The sequence below is a fragment of the Emys orbicularis genome, chromosome 10 (assembly GCF_028017835.1).
Source record: "Emys orbicularis isolate rEmyOrb1 chromosome 10, rEmyOrb1.hap1, whole genome shotgun sequence".
NCBI lineage: Eukaryota > Metazoa > Chordata > Testudines > Emydidae > Emys > Emys orbicularis.
This window is the reverse complement of record NC_088692.1, coordinates 70165927-70189630: the sequence shown is the minus strand read 5'-3', so window position 1 is coordinate 70189630 and position 23704 is coordinate 70165927. Positions and strand designations below refer to the sequence as shown.

At 40.0% G+C, this 23704-nt stretch overlaps 1 protein-coding gene across 2 annotated transcripts in view; it reads right to left on the bottom strand.

The window, feature by feature from the left end:
- Positions 1–23704, bottom strand: part of SLC12A1 (solute carrier family 12 member 1) — a 63357-nt gene that overhangs the window by 22305 nt on the left and 17348 nt on the right. Inside the window, exons 4-18 of one of the 2 annotated variants that reach the window (XM_065412665.1) lie at positions 23105–23200; positions 21442–21581; positions 20964–21074; positions 19661–19772; positions 19013–19137; positions 15257–15341; positions 13145–13296; positions 12370–12477; positions 11707–11830; positions 10146–10247; positions 7404–7559; positions 5249–5348; positions 5047–5158; positions 2906–3046; positions 786–892 (exon numbers count right to left, since the gene is read on the bottom strand). In XM_065412665.1, the coding sequence (XP_065268737.1) occupies positions 786–892; positions 2906–3046; positions 5047–5158; positions 5249–5348; positions 7404–7559; positions 10146–10247; positions 11707–11830; positions 12370–12477; positions 13145–13296; positions 15257–15341; positions 19013–19137; positions 19661–19772; positions 20964–21074; positions 21442–21581; positions 23105–23200 (1771 nt within the window). Of the gene's footprint in view, positions 1–785; positions 893–2905; positions 3047–5046; positions 5159–5248; positions 5349–7403; positions 7560–10145; positions 10248–11706; positions 11831–12369; positions 12478–13144; positions 13297–15256; positions 15342–19012; positions 19138–19660; positions 19773–20963; positions 21075–21441; positions 21582–22313; positions 22410–23104; positions 23201–23704 lie in introns of both variants that reach the window. The other variant, XM_065412666.1, reaches the window with a different exon arrangement.

Below are 23704 nucleotides of genomic sequence, written 5' to 3'. Positions count from 1 at the left end.
TCTCAAGACAGAGGAGTTGGTGCTTGTGAGAAACAAAGAGATTATCCCTGAGGTGGACCTTCCTCTCACATTTGCCTCTAAGCTCCCCCTTGGCAGCTTCTTTAGGAGTTGTGCCACCCTTGAGTGGCTCCTCCATGATAGTGCCCCATTCCATCCCTGCTGAGCATCAGGAGACGTGGAGTGGGTTTTACTGCTGGCTGAACCAGCAGTCGCTCGTGGGCAGATTTGCAGCTGGAAATTCAGACGGTGTTGGGAGCAGCACACTTCAGAGTGGCTACACCCTGGCCATCACCCAACCCACAAAGCTGCTGAGCCTCAACCACATGATTCTTGAAGGCAGGGGCTTCCATAGTGCTTTGGGCCTACAAGGAGAATGCCGTTATTCTCTCTTATCCACCAAGCATGTATTTGGGGTTAATTTTTCCCCATACCAGTCCACAGAAAAGAAGAAAATGTAGTCCTACAAAACTGAGAACTGTGCAGCTTCCTTATGCAGCTTTGTCAAACCACCTCCGCTGTGGCAGTGATGAGCCAGGCGTTGCCTGATGTGCCACAGTGGGGCTGATTTTGTCTTCTGAACATACATCCTTTAGGAACTAGGTTGAGCATATTTTCATTGATGAGCTCAGATCTCCAGAGGTGAAAAGCTAGAGCACCAGCCCAGCTAGCTGTTCATACTTTCAGTTTTACTTACTAGAAATATTTTACATGATCTTTTCTTTTTAGAAATGCAAAATAATTTGAGTCCACAGAAAATATTATGATGAAACTGAACCATGACTTACTGTATAACACCCACGTAGTTTTCAATTTGCACAGCAGACGCATCCCGCCAGTCTGTTTTAAATCCCAACACCAAGGTATTTGGTCTCATCCTACCCAAACCTGAGGCCTAGTGATATCAAAATACTGCATGAAAAGGTGCATACACACAGGCTGTTGCTGTAAATTAGAAGTAATGGCAAAAGATAACTGAAGTAATGTTCTGGAGATTCTTAAGATTTGATTGCATTTTGTGAATGTCCTTCATGCCTGTACCCAAGCAGAAAGTAGAAAGATTAGGTCTACATTATTCTGGTCATAAATGGTTTTTAGATGAAAGAAATGTAGTTTTGCTAATTTAGCATTCATTTGCATTTCTTCTGACATGCTCTCATGAAAATGGTTCAGTAACTGAAAACCAAGATCCAGTTCATGCTGCTGTTTGTGTGCTCATTCTAACATAACAGCATCACGCTTCTGTCTGGCTTGTAACATAAAGTAAATCAACTAGATCTTCAAGTCCCTTTAAGGACTTGAAGCACTCAGAGGGAGGAGGAGTGGCAGTCCTTTGTTTAAAAACAAATTCTTTGCTTTAGTTTAGGAGTTCTCGCCATGCCCCTGAGGAGATGATCCAAAAGTAGCTGAGTACACCTTATATGTAAATAATAATTTGGAAATACACAGGAAGAATAGGAGATTTGGCAAGATGTAACATCAGACCAGGCTTCTTCCAATAAGATGTTCACAGCAGTTTTTAGGTAGAGATGGGTCTGAGTGCTAAAAGTTGGGTCCAAATTTAAGAGGGGACCAGATCTAGCTTCAAGCTTCCCCATGGTTCCAGTTAATCTAATTTGATTAAGTATGAGTGCAGACTAAAAAATGCAATATGTTAGGAATATTTTCTTAGGATATACAAATATATTAGCTCTTGAGGTATTGCATTTGCATATTTTTATTGCTAACAAAAGGGAAATGGATAGAGCTATGGGAAATTGTTTTTGTGAGTTGTACTGACACATTCATATTGTACACATTTAAATGAATAGCTTGTCTGCAAAACAATTTCATACTGATTTCTCCAGGATAATCTACTGGTGGTGTGGCCACCTTCCCAAACTGCTGAAAGGGAAGTGTTTATTTGAACTCATGTACTTGATTTTGATCATGACATTTTAAAAGAGATGGAAGAAGAAAAGATCATCAGGAATAATAGTTATTAGAAACAACAAAAAGAACTGCTGCTTGGCAAGCTGTTTTGTACACAAACTCAAGATAAAGTCTCTTCATTGAGCTTTAATACAACAGAAAGATGTATTAACACATTGCTACATTAATACATCATCTCACTCACCTCTGCTGTCCATTCAGCAAACATAATAAAACCCATAATATGCTACCAGTGGGTGGCTGTTATCAGAGAACTGACAAAAAGTCTTTTGGGTGTCCATGCTCTTGTAGTGAGGTTCACAGGGTGTTTTGCACATGAGAATGGTGAGATTCCTTCCCCATGTTTTGCCTCCAGACGTACATGTTTGCACACATGCATGTGAAAGCGAAGGAAATGGGGAATCTAAAAGTGGTACCAGGTTAGCCTCTGACAAGGCTATCTTCAGTGAAGTTAGGTTAATTTTAATGGACTGTTTATAAGCAATCTGGAATATGTTTGGAGTGATAGGGAAATGTTTCAGGCAGTGAGTTTTTATTAATCGAGATGGGCTTCACTGTGTTTGCAAAATTGATATATATAAAATGATAAAAAATATTTCCTGTGATATGAAATACAAAAACATTCTCAAGTGTCTAATATACTGCCTAATACCAACAAGCAGAACTCATTTGCAGTGCACTAAGTGCAGGCACAGACATTTGTATGGTGCCCTAAAGGCACCTCTATTTTCATAATCGGGCCTCATTCATTTAGGATAGAATCAGCCAGCTTTGTTTCTCAGTTCCATAGCCTGGAACCAAATCTGTTCATGAAGTAGACTATACTACAAAGAGAGGTATCCTCAGGACACCCTCTACATTTATAACATATTATCCCTTATATACAAGACCTTTTAACAAGTAAACAGTAATGCTTGACGTACAGGGAAACTTTGATGTAATACTCTTGTACGCATTTTGTAAATAAAAAGCTTACTTGAAGGAGACTTTTGACTCCATCTCTAAAGCTGTCAGCTGCCACTGCAGCGTAAAATGCTTTTCTTTTGTTCTTTGTAAGCCAGGCCTGCTTTTTTGCCATGCCACTGTTCATCTCTTTAACACACAGCTTGCGCAGTCCCTGTGGGATACAGTAAAATATTAGTAAGAAGACTTTGTTTTATACATCGCACTGTGATTTTGAAGGAGTTACCTAGTCTGCTGTATGGGGGAATGGAGGGAGTCAGAAAAATACATTTCCAAAAAGAATCCATGGAGATTCAATGCTTGTAAAAGAACCATGCTGGTAACGTAATTCACATTCTGTTCAAGAGGACAGAGGCTGTTAATGCTACTTGAATATAGTGATTCTGACAGAAAGAAAGACTACTCTGAATTGTAACATCTTAGAACAATATTGTGATGAAGTATCTCTGAGTGAATAAACTCCCTACCTGACATGACTGCATAAGCAACCCTACAGGAAGGCTCAACAGATCTTAGGCAGTCATTAAATGCCTATCTTCTGACAGTAAGGGCAAACTAGACCTTACCCAACTGGACACACAAACTCCTTTGTTACTGTGTCTTTACAGTGATCATCTGATAGCTTAATTGGGTAAAATCCAACAGTTACAATATTTATAGGCATTATGGGATTCCCACTGACAACACAGAGCTGTTTTTATCACCAGGTTATTTCTACAGTTATACAAATCACAGTGGTTCATTGTGTCACACTTTTATTACCCACTAAACTAAATTTAGCTTAAATTGTTAGAGAAGAAAAAACAACAAAAATGCTTGCGCTAGCACAACCAACTTGTGTTTTATAGGCAGAAATGAAATCTCCTAAGGTTATATGAAAACCAGTAATAATACAGGAAAACGCCTAATAAGAAAACTTGCTGAAGGCATGCTATGTGAAGTTGTCTAGTCTGCACCCACGGCCATTAATGGCAAACTCCCATTAACTTCAGTGATGCAGTATCAGGGCCATATACTCATATAGGACTTGTCTACATAGTGTGTTAGTCCTCGCTAGAGAGGTGTAAATTCTCATGCTCACTACATGTTGCATACTAACTGGCCCATGTGGCACCTGCTGCCGTGAACTGTAAGTTCCCTGGTGTAATACTGTTTGAAATGGGACTACATTGACATACACTGGGGAACTCTCGGTGTGTGGTGGCAGGGTCCATGTGGACCAATTGTTGCACAACACACTAGTGCGCACTAGAATTTACACCCCTCTAGTGCAGACTAAGGCACCATGCAGAGAAGCCCAAAGACTTGCTTGGGTTGGAATGGAGCTTATCTAGGTCTTCTAGTCCACCCTTCTGCATTTTGGTAGCATTGATTTAATAATTACTACAGTAACACTAGGAAAAGGGTGCATTATCTGGACTTGACTAGCTCTAACAAGGATAATTCCATAACCCCTTTTGTAGCTTGTTCCACTATTCAGTTTTTATTACAGTTAAAAAGTTTGTCCTAACATTTAAACTACACTTTTCACTGCTGCAATATAAGCTCAATATTAAATGATCCCTATAATCTTTACTGCATCTTTTCCCTGCACATAGTTGTAGCTACTTATCATATAATAACAAAAAGATGTACTTAGGTAGCTCCTTTCTTTATAAGATTTTGGAGCAGAATCCCTTTCCCCCACAAGCTGGAAGAGTATTGCTATTATAATATTATAGATGGGGAAACGGAGGCACCGAGCAGCAAAGGTCAGCACAGCATATCAGTAGCAGAGCTGGGACTAGAACTTGGGTATTTTGACTCCTGTGCTCTATTTCCAAAATCATGCTGGTTCCTTGACCCCACACTTTCTCTAACTGTGGCTTATCCAATTTTTTAAATCTTTCCTTGTAACTCTAATTTTTCCAAACCTTCTCTCATTTTTGGTTGGTCTACTCTGAACTCTGACACACATCTCAATGACGCATTAGCCAGCAGGCTCCAAATCAGCTGACAGCCTTCTTGTCAAGACTCATGACAAAATTCATTGACATGCTCTACTCACCAGCATCAATGGGAGCATTGTGTGCCAAATGAGTGGAGAATGGAGCTTTGCAGTGCACACGGGAGAATTTTGCTCTTAATTTTTAGGTTCACATACATAGACCCTACCGTATATACTTGGCAGCAGATGCAGAGACCATTGTTCTTTGTGAATGAATGTGTGATGTCTAACAGAGCAGGTCTTGTCATGGGTCCTCCTGTTAATACTATGCACTGGGGTCTGGAGGAAGGAATAAAAGGTTACAGTTAACTGGGAATCTATCTATCGAACTCCAGACTGAGCCATTCACTGCTTCCCTGCAAACCTTACCTGAAGTTTTTCACATGATCTTCTACAGCAGTTAATTCCAGTGCACTGTCTAATGCATTAACATAGTAAAGAGCCTGTGCAGATGAGCCCCAATTTACCTCTGTGTATGACAAAGAAAAACATTGCATATTAAACCATGTTTTTTTTCTAAGTGGTGTAACAGATGTCAGCATCATCTTCTCGATAAGCCATGGCACACTGAATTCTATCATGCTCTCAGCCACATAAATGTTGGGGTAGGGGTGCGTGATGCAAATACAAACAAACAAACAAATAAATCCTGCCTCGTTTTTTGTGTGAAAAGCATAGGGAATGTTCTTCCTCTGCTTAAGAGATGTTTTGCTCTCTGTTCCATTAACTTTCTTCCCTTCTCCCACGTATAAAATGGACACCTCTGAGTAATGCAGTTATTTGATGTGATATTTCAGCAGAGGAAATGAAGCCGTTAGGAAGGCACATTACTAGCCCCAATGAGCTAAAAACCACATGCTTTCAAAGAAGAAAATTGAAGGTACGGTGCCTCACTTACTGAGACATGCCAGCCAACCACAAGCTAGTTTGCCTTGCTATTGCATGCATACTGTTGCAACCTCTTTATAGTGCATGGTGCCTGAGAGCTAAAGAATACTGTCATGGTTAAGGAACATTTGTATAACAATATAACATGCCATTGTCCTTTCTCCCTAGTCCTAACAGCCAACCCTCTGGATCCCCTCACTCTTCACGGGTGTGCACTGGGCATGACAAAAATCCCGCTCCATTCTGTTCTCTTTGGTTCTGCATTTCCCTGTGCATGTCACTAGGACTTCTGGGAGTCATAGTCTGTGGTTCTTTGTACTGCAATAAGCTGAGCTGGTCTAGGATTCTTTCCTGGTACTTGTTCATCCTTCTAGGCATTGGAGGACTATCAGCACTCCGGTGATATAGCCTACATCCCCATTGGAAAGTGGGTGGGTAACCAACCTGAGTGAAAGAGGAACCCAGGCTGTAACCCACACCCAGGTTGAAAGCACCACAAACTCCAGTGAGAGGGTCTTGTGTGTGACAGCAAGGGGGAGTAAGGGCGACACTAAGGTAAGTAGCCCAGTTAACTCTGTTGTGAAGAAATACCCTGAAAGTAGTGACCATTCCGATTTAAGACTCCAAATAGGGGTGTAGCAGATTAGCCACTTCTGGATTAAAAAGCTGAAATAACAGCTTGGTTACTTTGCGCAGGTGAGTCTGCTAAGACCAGCTGAGCTAGACTGCTAGTTGCAAATGCCTGATAAAGAGGTGTGTGTTTGGGGGCAGAGAGGAGCTGTTTCTTAAAAAGCTCCCTCAGAAGTTTCTCCCCAGAGGTGGTTCTAGCAGCAGAAGGGGCTGGCTGAGAGGACCAGATGAAAGCTGCAGCCTGAAAGGAAGGATTAGACTTTTGATCTAGGAATGAGTAACAGAGTTTATACCTCTTAACAAGAGCTGGAGTTTGTGATTAGGGTATCTCCTTTCTGCTTCCAAAAGGGCTGGATTAAGTGTGCCACAGGGAAAGGACCTTTATTAGGGCGCTATGTTTTGGAAATTTTAAAGTAGTATTCTTGTGATTTCTTAGTTATACATTTTTATACCCACTTGTCCCAAATTCTCTACTACCTTTGGGCCTTTTCTGCACACACAAGTTACATTGGTTTAACTTGAATCAGATTTAAAAAATGGTTTAATGAAACCCATGCAAACCTCTGTGTGAATACTCTAATACCTGTTTATGCTAAATTTATATCAGTTCAGATTGCACCTGTATATAAGCCAGGTTCAAATTGATTTCAGAGCATCCACACACGAATGTACATCTGCTTAACTGAATTGGTTTTAAATCATATCTTAAGTTAAACTGGTGCAACGAACTTTGTGTATAAACCAGGCCTTGGGCTAGCCTTGGGCTGCTTGCAATACCCACAATACAGTGCGGTTTTGCCTTAAGCAATCTGTAGAATGGGATTTCTCTGTTATTCATTGTGTGCTGTCCATAGTGCCTGGGGCCTCCAGTCCTCCTTATGGCAGAAGTTATGTTGAAAAAGGAATGACCATAGGGCCTAGGCAGTAGCCTTAGGGATGACTACAACAACCACAATTAACTGCATATCATGAACAAAAAAACAATAAACAACTTTTCCAGTCTCACCTGGCTTCTTGTATGTCACATAAATATAGAGGAAAAGCTCAATGGCATAAGTGATGAGAGCTGCCCACCAGTTGATGACAAACATGACACCACAGCACAGCATGGCTCCAAAAAGTGACACCCACATGTTGTAATACTTGAATGCAGGTCTCCAGCCTATTTAAATTAGAATCAGAAAAATCAGAGATGGAAAAGGTGGAAGGTATATTCGCACTGCCTGCAGATGGAAATAAGTGTGCTGTAAAAGGGCTCTTGTAAGTATTTGATATAGTTTTGTATGCAAAAGGATGAAGACTGTGTTGAGACCTCTTGGATATTCAGACCATTGGGGTCTCTGAAGTCCCTCCCCCTGGCTACTGCAGGATTGTTCCCTACAGTACCTCTTCGATGGCTTTGTCCAGTTTGGTTTTAAACAGCCAGTGCATTTACATGCTTTTGCTAAATCATAGATCACTGATTCAGAACTGAAAATGAATTTTTCTATAACTGCAGGTAATAGGTTATTGTCTCCTTTTTGATGCATTTATATAACTCTTATTAATGTTAATGGGAGTTACACACGCTCCAAGAGGAGAATATATCCCGATATTGTAAGTGCTCCTGCCTTTTAAACTTAGAAATCATTTGGGATCACTGAAAAAAAAATGCAAATGACTTTAAAAAGATATTATTCCTGCTGCTCTTGAGCTGTGATATTGAATACTTCCCCTGCTAGCAATTAAAATGATGAGTCAAAGGGTGAACCTCCACGGTTTGTGGGTCTCTACCAGGTGTTCTTCAGAACAGATTCTTTGGCGAGGGAAAAACACTAAAGATATAAAGAGGTCCCCAGTACCCTAACATGGATCACCATAATAATGATGGAATGAGAAGGCACCACTGTGAAGAAATTTACTGTCCTGCAGCCTTGCAATTAGGAACATCTATCACTGTGAATTGACAGGAGCCAAAGAAATTAGCCAAAGGAAGCAAGGAAAATAAGGGGAAAAAATTGCTATGGTTTTATATGAAATGTTAAGTAGTTACAGAATCATGACTGATGCACACATGAAGAGCACAGAGGTAATTTGTACTGAGCTCTATGGCAGCACAGAGCAGATCTGCATTTGTTCAGCTCTGCAGATAATTAGCAGAAGTGCTTATTTTTTCTGCCCTCTGAACAACTGGCAACATGCAGACTTGTGGGAAGGGACTTGATATATATGTTTATGCCGCCACTGTGGCTTCTTTCACACTGGAAATAAAGAGTGTATTTCTCTGCTGTTTGAAATGAATAATTGATTTGCAGCAGCGGAAAATTGCCTTTACTGCCGGTCAAAAAGGGCATCGTTCAGATGATTCTCCTTATTTCTGGCTGTCAACCTTTCATTCATGAAAATAAAGAGGATTACTCTGCCCCTGGTGCTACAAATATACCTGGATGCTCCCCTGTTGCATAGAACTGGAGAGAGGTCCTTCATCCTCTTCACTCTCCTCCCCCATCCAGGACTTCCAGTGGTACAGACTAGTCAGGGGTCAGAGCTCGGACCAAAACATTAAGCAGGGGCCTCATGGATCCCAGTCATCCATGTGGAGGGATTCTCTGAATTTCTCTACAACCCTGCTACTAGCTATGGCAGGCCCACTAGCTATGCTGCCACTGTTTTGTTGGTTCATTGCTGCTCTATGTAACCCACTATAGGGGCTGCCATTTCCAATAATAGTCTTACTGTTATTAATAACTTACTACAAAATGCCCTGCAGAGCTTCTGCATTTATTGGGGAGAAGATCATGCTACTTGATGTGGCTTTTTCCCTCCCCCACATTCCTGGCCTACCCACTTTCCCCCGTTGGATGATGGGCCACATGGAGTTTTGCAAAGGGGGAGGTGGAAGTGATTATGTAGCCGGGAAAGCATCTCATGTAGCAGCTTTTACCCTCCACTGGATTCCACCACAGCTTTTCCCATTGTTTTGCTCCCTTCCATACTGTGCAGCTGCAGGGAGCATAAAGGTATATATTTCCAGAGCCAAATTACAGTTTGAGAAAGAACCATTAGTCTTAACTTGTAGAGATAAGTCACAGTCTTCAGTGGGAGCATGGTCAGGCTGCACATTGTATATCTTATTTGTTTGCAGTGTTGTCTTAGCCACATTGATCCCAGGATATGAGAGAGACAAGGTGGGTGAGCTAATATCTTTTGTCTGACATTTTATTTTATGTTGTATTTATTATTTCTCTTCAGGTCTGGGAAAAAAGAGCTCTGTAGAGCTCGAACGCTTCTCTCTTTCACCAACAGACGTTGGTGCAATAAAAGATATGACCTCACCCTACTTGTCTCTATCATGTAGCTTAGTCATTTTACAGATGCTGGAACTTTCGCTGGACAGCAGCTAAATGTTAAGTTACCCTCAGAGGTGAAAGTAAGCCGGTACAGTCTAGTACGGCGTACCGGCAAGAGCCAGACTGGCTTCTCCGGCGGTAATTTAAAGAGCCCAGGGCTCCAGCCACTGCGTGGAGCCCCGCTGCCGGAGCTCCGGTGGTGCTTTAAAGGGCCTGGGGCTCCCTGCAGGGGCCGGAGCCCCAGGCCCTTAAATCTTGAAAGGCCCCACCTCTTCCGGTTGAGGCCACGCCTCGCTCAGGACTCCGGCATACCGGTAAGTCCTTTAAGTTACTTTCACCCCTGGTTACTCTTTTTATGCTGTTTTGATATCACAGACTGTGATGCCTACATTCAGTTCATAGTGGGCTCTAAAACTAACCTGGAGATTTTGCATATGATGCATGAAAACAGGAGAAGTTAATAAGCGCGTATGAAGCCAGGAAGAAGTTGGAGATGATGGGAGCAATGGTGTTCAGTTCAGCTGCAAGAAAGAAGCATAAGTTAGATTTCATGTGCATGTGTTTCTGTTGGCACTGGGGTTAGACAGCTGTTTCCTCAAAAAGCACTAATACTTGGATATTGGAGAAGTTCAAGTTACACTTCCAAAACCTGGGTATCTTTCCGGGGGCGAGGAGGGGAGCTAATTTAGGGCCAGATTGTGAAATCCTTACTCCTATTGGGTACTACATGACTCCACAAATGATATAATTGACTTTAATGACGCTACTTGTGATGTAAGGGACTATTCAATGGAAAGGAATCACAATCTGGCCTTTAATTTTGGTTTAAGTATTTTAAAAATGTAATTGAGCAGTTGATGCATGTCTTAAAAGCAAAAGGGTGATGGTGAATTTATTTTCTTTGCTTTTTAAGAGACATTCTAAAACAACACGTCACACAGCTTGAATTTGAAGTCTTATAAAATTAACTTCAAAAATTCCAGACATCCCAAACTGCTGCTAATAATGATCAAATAAATACTGGAAAGCAATAGTGGGAATCTCCAAGGACCACTGCTGTGAGCTTGTGCAGAAGTCAGTGGGACTTTTCTGTGTGGAAGGTTTGCAAAATCAGTTTGGTTTGTATAGTACTTAAAAGAGATTTGAAATTAATGCCAAATGGAAAGTGTATGAAGAAGTGTCTGTGCCAGATTTCCTAAGGTGATGAGCATGTACCTCTCCCATTGAAATCAATTGGAGCCGTGGGTGTTTAGCACCTTTGAAAATAACACCATAATGACAGTAATAACAAATTGCCATAGTTCACTTATGTTTCCTGTTCACATTATGGGCCTGGTCCTACTTCATCTGAGGATAAAGGAATTTTTGCCATTGCTTTCAGTGGGAGTATAATCAAGCCCCATACAATTTCTTAACCAGTTTATAGATTTCTCTGGCCTGGAGCTAAATATTAAAATATCTGATTTATACAATTTCAGTATTACTTTTGCTTCTCACTATAACTTAATACTGGCACCTCTAAAGTGGATGTTAATGTCTCACCTATTCCTTGTACAGCAAACATTTCATCAATGGATTCAGTTAAGATTCTTTTGCCCTGAGTGTTTGCTTTGAGGATTTGATAGAAGGAGGTCAGTGGCCAAAATAACAAATGTTCTTGCCTTGAGCCACAGTTAGGTGGGTCAAGAGTAATGTGTGGCCAGAACTAGCTCAACCATTGGTTGGTGAGCACACCAATTAGCAACTGTGTTTAATTAATGATTTAAGAATAGGATGCATTAATAACCAGTGGCAACGTAAAATGCTTTCTGCACTCGTTGCACTTTTTACTTTCTTGCAAAATGAAATGAATTAAAAACACATTAAATTAAATGCCAAGATGGAGAGGGATTCAATAGTAGATATTTTTATGAAAATGAATTTAAATTCTCAGTTATTTGTTTCTAAATTATAGCAAGCAATTGGAACAAATATACAAACCAATCAGAATGAATGCCATAGCAATAATGAAAGTCAGAACGTATCCTCTGAGTGGTTCGTTGTTCTTCCCATGTCCTTTAGCAAAGAAGTGGAGTGCTTTGTAGATGTTATCCTTGCAAAGAGCCTGGGAGATAAATCAGAATTTAATAGTACTTTTTGCATTAGAAAAAGTTATTTCATACTAGGGAAAGCTGACCCAAAATGACACATGCTCTAGTAAGAAATAATTGTATCTATCTATTTCAAAGATGTTTATCATCATGATATCTAAGCACTGAAATAAGGTGATAATCAACCCCCTAGAGTACAGTAGCTAAATAAAATCAGTGATGCTTAACACTCACTCTGTGTGTTACAGACACTTACCAGATAAGTCTCACAAGACCCATGAGAGGTAGTTAAATGGGGGAAACTGAGGCACAAATTAGTGACCTGTCTAAATCACACAGCAAGTCTGTAGCAGAGCTGGGATTTAAACGCAGGAACCCCACAGCTCTTGCCTCTCAATCCCATGCTCAGATTAGTATGCCATGCCTCTTCCGATAGTAAAATAAGACCTTTCTAAAATATTTGATATCACTGCTGGGAAGAAGATATAGTTCAGCTAATTACATATCTTGGGAGCAAAGTAGGGTAGAAGGAAATTGATGCTCTTTATTGTACCTGGAAAACCTTGGGTGCACTGACAAGTGAGGCTAGAGCTGATGAGAGGGTCGCAGAAAAGATTCCTGCAGTGATTAGAGGACCAAAGCCGGAAACCATGCTCATAACCTTTAGAAGCAACAAAAGTAAAGAACTGTCAGGCTCGTGAATAGGATACACCTATCCATCATAGCTATTTATAGGGTCGCAGTTACCAAAGTACCTCAGCACCTCATCTGTATTTATTTGCAAAACCCCCCGTGAGGTAAGGAAATAACATTATCTCCGTTTACAGTTTGGAAACTGAGGCACAGAAAGACTAAGAGCCAAATCTTTAAAGGTATTTAGGTGCCTAACTCCCATTACAATCAGCATAAAACCTTAACAGTGACCTCAGCAACTTTAAGGCAAAATAACTTCTCAAATGTATGGAATGTGTGGCAGTCAGGTGTTCTGATCTCCTGATATAGAAGCAGCTAAGGTCACTTAAGGCTTTTCGCTAGAGTGTCAGTTTCATGATGCAGGGGCATGGACTGCTTTTTAGTATCTTTTGGAGGTAAAGCTAAAAAGCCTTATGGAGTGTTGTAGGCAATGTGAAAGTGGCAAGCAATGCAGGAGACTTATCTCTTTGTAGTTTATTTCTATGGTTTTCAGGTTTTGAGTTAGGGGCGTGTGTCTTGATGCAGCCTTAACTGTCAGTAAATAAAGTTTGTGGGTTTATATATGTGTGTGTATCGTTGTGTGTGCTTGTATTGTTTATGATTTTGCACATTATATAAATAAAACACGTTAAAACCTGGAAATTGTTCATCAGCCCATAATGACATTCCTGGGCTTTACAGCTGGAAAAGTCATAGCCAAGGGTACAGGCAGAGGATCCATTACAGTTCATTCCAGATACAACTGTGTCATTGATGTTCCCAGTAGCATCACGTACAACACACGCAGCTGGGGAAAAAACAGCATGTGATTATTTCCCTTTCTTGTGACAACAGAAGAATGTCCCCCCCATACTTTGGAGCTTAGCCTGCATGGACTGCTTCAGTTTTATCCCACAGAGTATTGCTTTTCAGTAGGATAAGTTCACTTCTCTGGATTGTGAACTTGGCCAGTGGGGGAGAAGGGGACTGCCTTACTCATGGGAGTGGAACACTAGGTAATTTGGCGATCAGCAGAAAATTATCTGAATTAACTTGGAATTGATGTAGTGAAGTAAAAGGTCCATCTATGGCCCTTCTAAAACTACCAGTATTCAAAGACAATCATGTTGCCAAACAGTTTAGGGTCTGAGCATACATTTCTTGCCTAACCAAGGTTCCCACTGGCTTCATAGGTCCGGATCCTCAGCTGCTGTTTAAAACATTGTAGCTCCATTGAAGTCAATAGAGTTATACTGATTTACCTGGGCTGAGAATTTGGTCCAAAGTCTCTTTGTTACTAATGATATTTATGTTCACTCTCTTTTTGTTTGTTCCCCCCAGAAGAAGGAAGAAACACATGAAGTGAACTTATGGAGCTCTGATCTCAACAGCTTTAGCTGCTAATGTGAAAGTTTATACAGTTTTTTCAAACATATCCAAACAAAAATGGTTTAAGGATCCCAAAATGCCATTCTATATGTAGCAAGCCAATCTACAAACTGAACAGAAATGACCACATCCACCACTGAAATGTAGCCCCCTCTGGGGTTGAAGTGCAGCAACTGCTTAACAGAACAGAGCCACATTACACAGGTTTAAAGCAGATTTTGCTTTCTGAATTCTGAAACTGAAATTGCAGGGGGAATGCAGGTACACAGAATGCAGTTACCAGAGTTTGAATATGGCTAGGGCAAGAGGTACAGCACATCTACTTTTGCATAAAGTACCAACACCCAGAATGTTGGAAGACTTTTCTTTTCTCTCTCCTTTGAAAGGAAGTTTCCCACAGAGCCCTAGTACATGCTAGGGCACATATTCAGAGGGGAAGAGTGCCACTTACTAAATTGTTTCTTGCAGGAGGGATAGCTCAGTGGTTTGAGCATTGGCCTGCTAAACTCAGGGTTGTGAGCTCAGTCTTTGAGGGGGCCATTTAGGGAACTGGGGTAAAAATCTGTCTCGGGATTGGTCCTGCTTTGAGCAGGAGGGTGGACTAGATGACCTCCTGCGGGCCCTTCCAACCCTGATATTCTATGATTAGTTGCTGAAGCACTGTTAAAGTGGAAAGAAACCTTTATTTCTTGATCAAAGATTAATTGCACCCTTTGTAATAAGAATTTAATTGGATGTTTGTCTTACACAGATGATGCCTGCAGTACAAGCCTGTGTTCTATCCTGTGTCTGTTTTGTTGAACTGTCATTTCCAAACTCCAGTGCCATAGGACACCTTGTGGCCTAACATTTCTTCTTCGGGGAATTAATTGATTTTTTCCTGTCTTGAGATGTGAAGATTCAGAGTTTGCATGTAACTCTGTCACTTGTGTGTGCAGTAATGCCAGCAGGAGAGCAGCTGGAGGCCACTTGGAGAACTTTCATGTGACAGAGGAGCAAAATCATGAGCACATTGATTTGTGGTACTTCTCCTACCCTTTACTACCAAACCAGTTTGTTCTTATGTACTGTACATGGATGGTCTTTGTTGCTGAATCATTTGGCATTGTGGAGTTTCTTTATAATATAAAAAGAATCTCTCTACCCATACGTAAGCTCACATTTGCTCAAATTCCACCCAGATGCCACATGGAGATTTTTGTTTTTGTTGAATGGTTTGTTTTGTTTTTTAAATACTATAAAGCCAAAACAGCTGTCTTACTATATAGCAAATCCTCCAGATCAAAAGTGATGATGAGGTTGACCATTCATATGCATATACAGCTCTAAACCTACTTAACTATATTAATTGTGACACAAAACAGATGTTCACTACTTACCTACACATATTGCAACTCCTAGGTAGGCAACAGTTGTAATCAGAATGGCCAACATTGTTCCTTTGGGTATAGCAGCTTGTGGGTCCTTAAAAATTGTAATTGCAAAAATTGCTGTGAGTCCTTTATATATTTGTAAATTAAGAGTTTGTACTGTGATTACTTACAAGTTAGCAAGTTTTGGTGCTGCCACTTTGTGATATGAAAATATTTTGGGGAGGGAGAAATTGTTACCAGTTAGATCTGTACAAGGAACTCACTCTCCAGCATGCGGGTGGAGTCAGACACTTCTGTGGCACCATCCCTCTCCCCTGAGTGCTGCAAAGGAGGCACTGCAGGTCCAGAACTCCATTTAGGGCAGTGCCACACTGTGAGACTCCCTAGCTGTACATTTAGTGTAACTTAAAGTCCCCTTTGCACCAACACAACAGTGGCCCTTAATCTCCTGCTTTAAGCACTCACCCAAACTACCCATCTCATTGTACAATTCAGTTAGCCAGTAAGGGTACGTCTATACTTACCTCCGGGTTCGGCGGTAAGCAATCGATCTTCTGGGATTGATTTATCGCGTCTTGTCTAGACGCGATAAATCGATCCCGGAAGTGCTCGCCGTCGACACTGGTACTCCTGCTCCGCGAGAGGAGTACGCGGAGTCGACAGGGGAGCCTGCCTGCCGCGTGTGGACCCGCGGTAAGTACCTTGTAGTTCGAACTAAGATACAAGTTGCGTATCTTAGTTCGAACTGGGGGGTTAGTGTGGACCAGCCCTAAGATTAGGGTAAACAGTCATTTTGAAAGAAAGACACTACTATTACTGTTGGAAACTCATAATCCTGAGTTATGTCCAAAGTGAGCTCCTACCTTTCAGGTTGCTTTTACTTTTACATTAGATCAGGGGTTCTCAAACTGGGGGTCGGGACCCCTCAGGGGGTCGTGAGGTTATTACATGGGGGGTCACGAGCTGTCAGCCTCCACCCCAAACCCCGCTTTGCCTCCAGCATTTATAATGGTGTTAAATATATAAAAAGTGTTTTTGATTTATAAGGGGGGTCGCACTCAGAGGCTTGCTGTGCAAAAGGGGTTGCCAGTAAAAAAGTTTGAGACCCACTGCATTAGATTATTCAGGAAAAGTCTGCTGTGTGTTATTGCTGGGAGAGGCAAGTGTGTTGGGTCAGCATTTCTTTTATAAACTGTAACTGAAAACTATATCAGCACTGTTCATGCTTCGGTGGATAAAGGGCTCTAAGACATTCCATTATTAATTATGATTTTTAGGAGATTTTAATACCGTAAAAAATTCTTGCGGGCGATAACTTGGTATATACTTGTTCAGCCTAGAAAGCAATTTTTTGTTAGTTTTCTTTTTAAATTGGTTTAGTGAGGATTTTTTTTTATTTACTTAAAGAATTTGTTTTTCCAAATGAAATTTAGCAAGTCATTGTGTGTAATGTGGATGAATGACTTAATATGTTAACTTTTAACATTATCAAACAAGAATTAATGTAGTAAAGTTTCACTGGGCTAAAAATCCCCAAACAAATCACTTCAGTTGCATATGAATCTTTAACCTTCAGTCTTTATGGCTTTTAACGCATGCCATCCCAGTGTTCATGTGTCAAGTAGCCATTGTATAGGTGGGATCTTATGCTGCAATCTTAAAACACTAACTAGAAGGACATTTTCTCAATATGCCATCACCCTTTCAGGGTCTGAGCTAAAGCCCTTGAAGTCAAAGCAGACTCTCACGGACATCAATGAATTTTGGATCAAGCCCTTCTTGAATGAATGAATGACTGCCTGTTTCAGAGACATGACCTTATAATGGTTTGCTACAAACTTTAGAGGCAGTTTAGTTTGTCTACTTCTAAATTTTAAACTATAGCTTATGTTGTGTTTCAGGTTTCTCTTTAGGCTCGTTAATTTCATTAGATCGCTCTTGATGCATCTAAGCATGGACAGTGGGGGATTCCCAATGTGGATGGGGGCTATGGAAGCATCCATACAGCCAGGGCCTCTGTAGGGCTGATGTGGAGTGGGAATGTTATGTGTCCCACCAATCAATTCACTCCCCACCCTGTCCTAGTTCCTGAGTGGTTCCCGAGATCTGTGGAGAGAACTCCACATTGTCTGGGAAGGAAGAGATGCTGCTGTGGAAGCTCTACTGAGATATTTGTGATTCCTTTCACATTAGTGGCCTGCCAGGCAAAGGCCTAAATCAAAGCAGCTGCTTTTCTTGTGGACACTAGGTTTGATGAAATAATGGGGATTCTCTCAGCTGGGATGAGAAGGGCCTGGTTCAGTCTCAACAGAATGCTCCCAGTCTAAAATCATGTAAAAAAAGAAATCCATCACAAATGCTATTGGCTGGACGCTATCATGCTTACTCCTATTGAGTAGCATCTGGCTTCAAAAGCAGCCCCAGTAAAACAAAGGCAACCCAAGCTTTTGGAGCAGAGACCCTGGTCGGGAGGGGAGGTTCGCCTTCCTCTGAAGCATGGGGCACAGGTCATTTGTTGGTTTAAACTAGAGTAAATGGTGGATTCTCTATAACTTGAAATCTTTAGCTCAAGATTTGAGGCCGTCAGTAATTCAGTCAGAGGGTATGGGCCTATTGGAGGAGTGGGCAGGTGAGCTTCCGTGGCCTTCAATGTGCCGGAGGACAGACAAGATGATCTTGATGGTCTCTTCAGGCCTTAAAGATGATGAGTCTACGACACTGCTCAGTGTGAGTAAGGGTGACACAACTGGCCCTTACATCGAACTGGACCAGTTCGTGGATGTTTTGCAAATACTTGCGTATCAAATCAATTTGACTGGAGTTGAGCACTTTAACAGTCATACATCCACAAAACCAGACTGCATGATAAGGCTCAAGAACTTTATTTAACATTTAATTTATGGGTGTCCCACCCACTAGAATATTTGGGAGACCATTTTTATAACTCAAATTCTAAATCCAAACAACTGATGCTTCACAAATACTCCACAGACGGTCGTTGGTTTGTTTCTGATATTCTTTGAATATTACTGAGTACTGAATAGCTTCACAAGTATTGTGACTGTTTCATCAGGTGCTTCACAAAGCCAGAAAAGCCCCGATTTTTTGTATTTCGCAAGTACGATTCAATCCGCTATAATATTACGTATCAGTAAATAGCTAATATAAAGCCATAAAAACTAGATGGCACTCATAGTTAAAGCTAAAACCAAATCCTTGATTTACCAGTTTGCTTAAATATTGGAAACATTTAATTGAAAATTTAGTGACTGAAAAGTTAGTGACCTAAAATAATTTATATTGGTTGCAAGGGTAAAGAGGAAACACTTAAGGGTCTGGTCTCCTATTGGTTTTACCAAAAAACTCTTTTTTTCACATGAGCTTTCCATTTCCTTGTTTTTATGGGTGTAAACTTGAGTTTTATGGTATACTTTTCAGTCTGATATAAGGGGAATTAGCGAAGCAATTGTAATGGAATTATACAGCTAATTTCCATAATGGATCTGTTAATGTTATGTTATTTTGGGTTATTGAAACACCTAATTTAAATTAAGTAATTTTTAATACATAGCTGTATTACGTTAAAAGGAAAACGGGAACTGATGTGCTTAGATAATAAAACACATTTAAAAATGAAAATTTTGCCTCATGGAATTATTTGTGTGTTGAAACTGAATATAGTGTTGATTAATAATTTTGTATCTTATTCATCCTTGCCCTTCCGTAGCCTAACCAGTATTATGAAGTAAATAAAATCCATACCTCCAGATCTCCTGAGATATTGGCCCCTGCGAGAATGCCAGTAGCTGCTGGGAAAAAAATGGCAAAGACCGAGAAAAATCCTTCACCTCTGAAATCTGGTCCAAAATTTTCTGCAAATATTGAGGCTGCAAATACAAATTAAAATTAAACATATCACCAAGACTTGATTCTGAAGTGACATGATGAAGTAGGTAAATGAACTAGCCCTTCTCCTCTGGAAGACTGGGTTCCAATCTGTTTTAGCTCATAAGTGAGGTGAATTTGATCATCTCACTCTAGTTTGCTACAGTGCACATGTCTCCAGATCACAGAACTACAGCTCAGTAATGAAATAACAGGCGTGTTCCAGGTTCAGATTAAAATAGACAAAACCATGTGCCCACATATAAATGGCTCAAACCGCTACTGCCAGTGTGTCAGCTTCAGAGGCATTCACAGGTTCAAAAATAAAAATGGACTCAAACCAGTCACCCAGAAATATATTTTTTAAAAAAAATGGGTTCCCTTAGTTTACATGCTCATTTATATTTGGATAAAAGAGCCTGATCTTATAGCATTTATCAACGGGAATTTTGCAGAACTAAAGGCTGCAGGACTGGGCCGAAAATATTAATTTATTTTATATTATTTGGTCATAGCAACACTTGCCTTGGTAATTAAAAAAGCCTCTGGCCTTCTTTTCGTTGCTGGTCGGAATGACTGTCCCAATGAAGAAATTTGCAATGGCAATAAGAAGAATGACCAGAAGAATTACTTGAGCCTGTTAACAGAGACAAAAGCATTTTACTAGTGGACTCTTTTTTGTTTTGAATATGGTGGTAATTATGTATGTAGTGGTATTTATGTATTACTTATGATGTATTTCAAATTTCTGCAATATTAGAACACACTCAGCCACTGCTTGGGCAGATGATTCAATAATCAAGATGACTAAATAGACAAACTGCCTTAAGTTCTATGACAATAACGAATATTTTGTAACAAGGAATGGATATGAAATATAGAAAGTTATGACTCCTGCTTTATATTGTAGTTTGCTTCCTTTACAAGAAAAGGAAAAATGAAACAGCTGATGGATAAATATTTAGATTAAAACATTTTATATTGTTTGTTTAGTTTCAGGGCGTTGTTACATCATGGGTATTATATGTCTAATTGACCACTCTTACAAGTAGCTCTAAATTCCCCTCACAGCAGAACATAAAGATAAGGTTGCTATTCTGGATCTGATTTTGACAGGTACATTCCAGTCTCTTAGCTGTAACATTTCCTTTATTTTATGGGTGTTTTCCCATTAATAAACGTGACTGAGATTTTTAACATTCAAACAGTAGACAGGAAGGCATGAATCCTTAGAGGGTAATGAATGGATAGCAATATAACGACCCACTTTGGGGCCAGTATCCTACACAGAGTAGCATGGCTAGACTGTGTATTATTTTTATTATTTTTCTATAGAGCTATAAAAAAAATACCTAAGGCTATAGATGATCCTGCCATAAATTACAAAAACAAATAAAATTAAACTGCCTGCAGAACACAAAACTCGTCTTCCCCCACAAATTTCGGTGTGAGGAAAAGAGGGAGCCTGCGGCCTAACTCTGCTTCCACTGACATCAATAGCTAACTCTCATTGACTTCAAAGGGAGCTGGGAAGCTAATGTTGAGTACTTTTGAAATTCCCACCTGTCATATCATAGAATATCAGGGTTGGAAGAGACCTCAGGAGGTCATCTAGTCCAACCCCCTGCTCAAAGCAGGACCAATCCCCAGACAGATCTTTGCTCCCAGATCCCTGAATGGCCCCCTCAAGGATTGAACTCACAACCCTGGGTTTAGCAGGCCAATGCTCAAACCACGTAGATCTCAACCCCCAAACCCTTGTTTTATGCTTATATAACACGTTCTGCAGTGTAATAATACTTATTTATACATAACTTTTAAAGCTTACCTTTGCTTCCCATTCCATACCAGCCATAGAAATGCCTAAAAGAACAACTACAGTAATGGAGCCTATTATTCTGATGTCATTGGATTCATCCACCATCAATGCACCACTGCTCTGGAAAGGGTAAGAACACAGTGTATATGATCAGCTGGATAAATCAGACAACCAGGTAAAATAGAATGGGATGCGTAAATTAGCTTAAACAGTTTCAGGGGTTAATGATTTCCTGTGCTAGTTGGGCCTTAGTAGTTGAGACTACTGGTTGACTAATTAGGAACCTATTCCCTTTAGTGATTTTGGAGCTCTTGTAGCACTGTAAAAAACGCTTCTGATATAAGTTAGAAGTGATGGGAAATCTTATTAAGTAGGATTCGTGGTCCATTTAGAGAGATCTAAATAAGAGCCAAAAACTGAAGCAGTTAGAAAAGTTGACAGAATTCCCTGGTTTAACCACATGCTATAAATATACTTTCATATTTACCTTAAGAAGCTCTACAACAGTTTCAGCAAATCCAACTACATACATGGCTACTGCTACAGCATTGGCAAAGGCAAAGATAAGTCCGATTGAGCCTCCAAATTCAGGTCCTAAACTTCTTGAGATAAGATAGTAAGCACCACCTGCCAACAGAAGAGACTGTTGCTTTAACATAATTCAGCTATTGCCAGATCTTGCTTGCCTTACTCATGTGAGCCATACCACTAGGAGTTTTGTTTTTTGCTTGAGGATTTGCCCTATTAATAGAAGGAGCAAATTTGCATGTGGATGGGCCCAGAAAAAAGTTTGCAAAAATTCAGCTTTTGGAACTTACTGTAGAATTTCAAATATTAAGTATTGAAAATGACTAGCTATTGGAATCATTAATATCTTTTTAGCATGTATTATTTGGTATGCAAACCAGCCACTAATGGTATATAATTAAAACACAGATGCTAGAAAGAAAACATCACCGCTGAAAGGATTTTTCCTTACCTGGGTCCTCCCGTTGTCAGCGTAAAAATTCATTCGCCAAGATACAAACATGCACAATACAGTCCTTAAATAGTCCACAGAGTTAAGCCATAAAGTCTTTAAAGTTTTTGCATTTCTACATAGGTGGAACCTCAGTCAATCAATTAAATAGTTCCTTCTATCATAATGAACCATAGTGTTTAATGTCAGAATGTTTTAAAATCTCCTGAAGAGACATGTTGTTATTTGGAGTTATCTCAGTAAAAGAGATCACCCAAAACTTTTATATTTTGATTTCTCTTTGCTTTACTGTACTGAGCTAACACCATTACAATCTCTCCATTTTATTCTAAATCATCCCTGCAGATTTCCATATTTTCCATATAGTTATATTTACGTACCTCCTCTTACTACTCCATTAGTGCAAATGGCAGACATTGAGATACCTGTTAATGTTGTTACTACCACACTCAGCATAATAGCCATGATTCCAAGACCTGAAAAATCCCAAAAAGAATATATTCAACCTAAATACCTGCTCAGCACTTGAATCCTGTAGTTAGAAATCACCATCATCCACTGTGGGGGAAACACCCGGTGTACCTTCAAGACCCTGAAATGCACTAAACTTTTAGATACAAGTTTCATGAAGTACCTGAAATGTACTAGACTTTGGTATTGCACCAAGAGTAATCACTTATGTTCCAAGAAGCACCTGAAATGTAAAAGGATTTTATAAGGAAATGTACAGGAAGTGATAAAAGTTAATGTATCCATCAATCTGCATCAGCCTTTAAGCTAAAGGAATGAGGCTCGTAATATTCACTCTCTCCAAGGAAATGCAACCTGAAATGCTCTGAATAAGAATGATCTATTAAAAGAGTAAGAACAAAAGAACTCCAGGACAAAGTGGAATCCATTCCTCCTCCAGTCTCAGACAGGAACATCTGAAACGTACTTTACAAACTGAAGTGAAACTGGGATTTATTAAAATGACAACTCAAACATTCTAAAATTGTGGATAGTGTTGGCTAGATGTATTACCTGCTGATTCATCTGGGTTCTAGGTGTCCAGTTTGGTTTATCCTTAGTGGTGGTGGTATTTTAGGGAATACGACCTCTGGTTTCTCTCATAAGAATATAATTAAACCTTTTTGAGTCTTGAGAACATAAGAAACCCTAAAGATTTTACCTCCACGGACAAACCCATTAGTTGCTATTGCAGAAGTTGACAACCCAGTAATTGAGGTTACTGTGGTGGCAAGAAGAATTATGACAACTCCAAGACCTGTCAGTAATGAAAAGATAAAATATTTTATTTGTGATCCATATTCCTCTAAATCATTTAAATTAAACTTTCAAACTAGAATCAGAGCTCTGAACTGAAATGATAGTTTGTAGACCACTCATGGTCTGTGGAGCAATTCCAGCAGGTCCATGTAGCTACTTCTATCACAATAGCAAAGCATCCATCAGTCTTCAAGCAGTGATGTTTTCTGACAGAAGTAGTCCAGTCATGGACTCTCTTATGATCTCCAGAGACTTTCTTGAAACTAATAAAAATAATAATAAAAAAGCAATTCTCTGCATGGGTGCCACATGTCTTTCTTTGATCCACCCCCTTGTTACTACAAAAATTAAGCAACCAAGCAATGTTATAATGTCTTTTTTTCTTGTGTAGATGGTTGGAGTAAACATGCTATAAGCATTTTAGAGAGCCATATTTCAGTCATGGGGTTAAAACATGGATCTTGAACAAGTTCTTGTATAGGGAAAAACAAAAAAAAAGTTA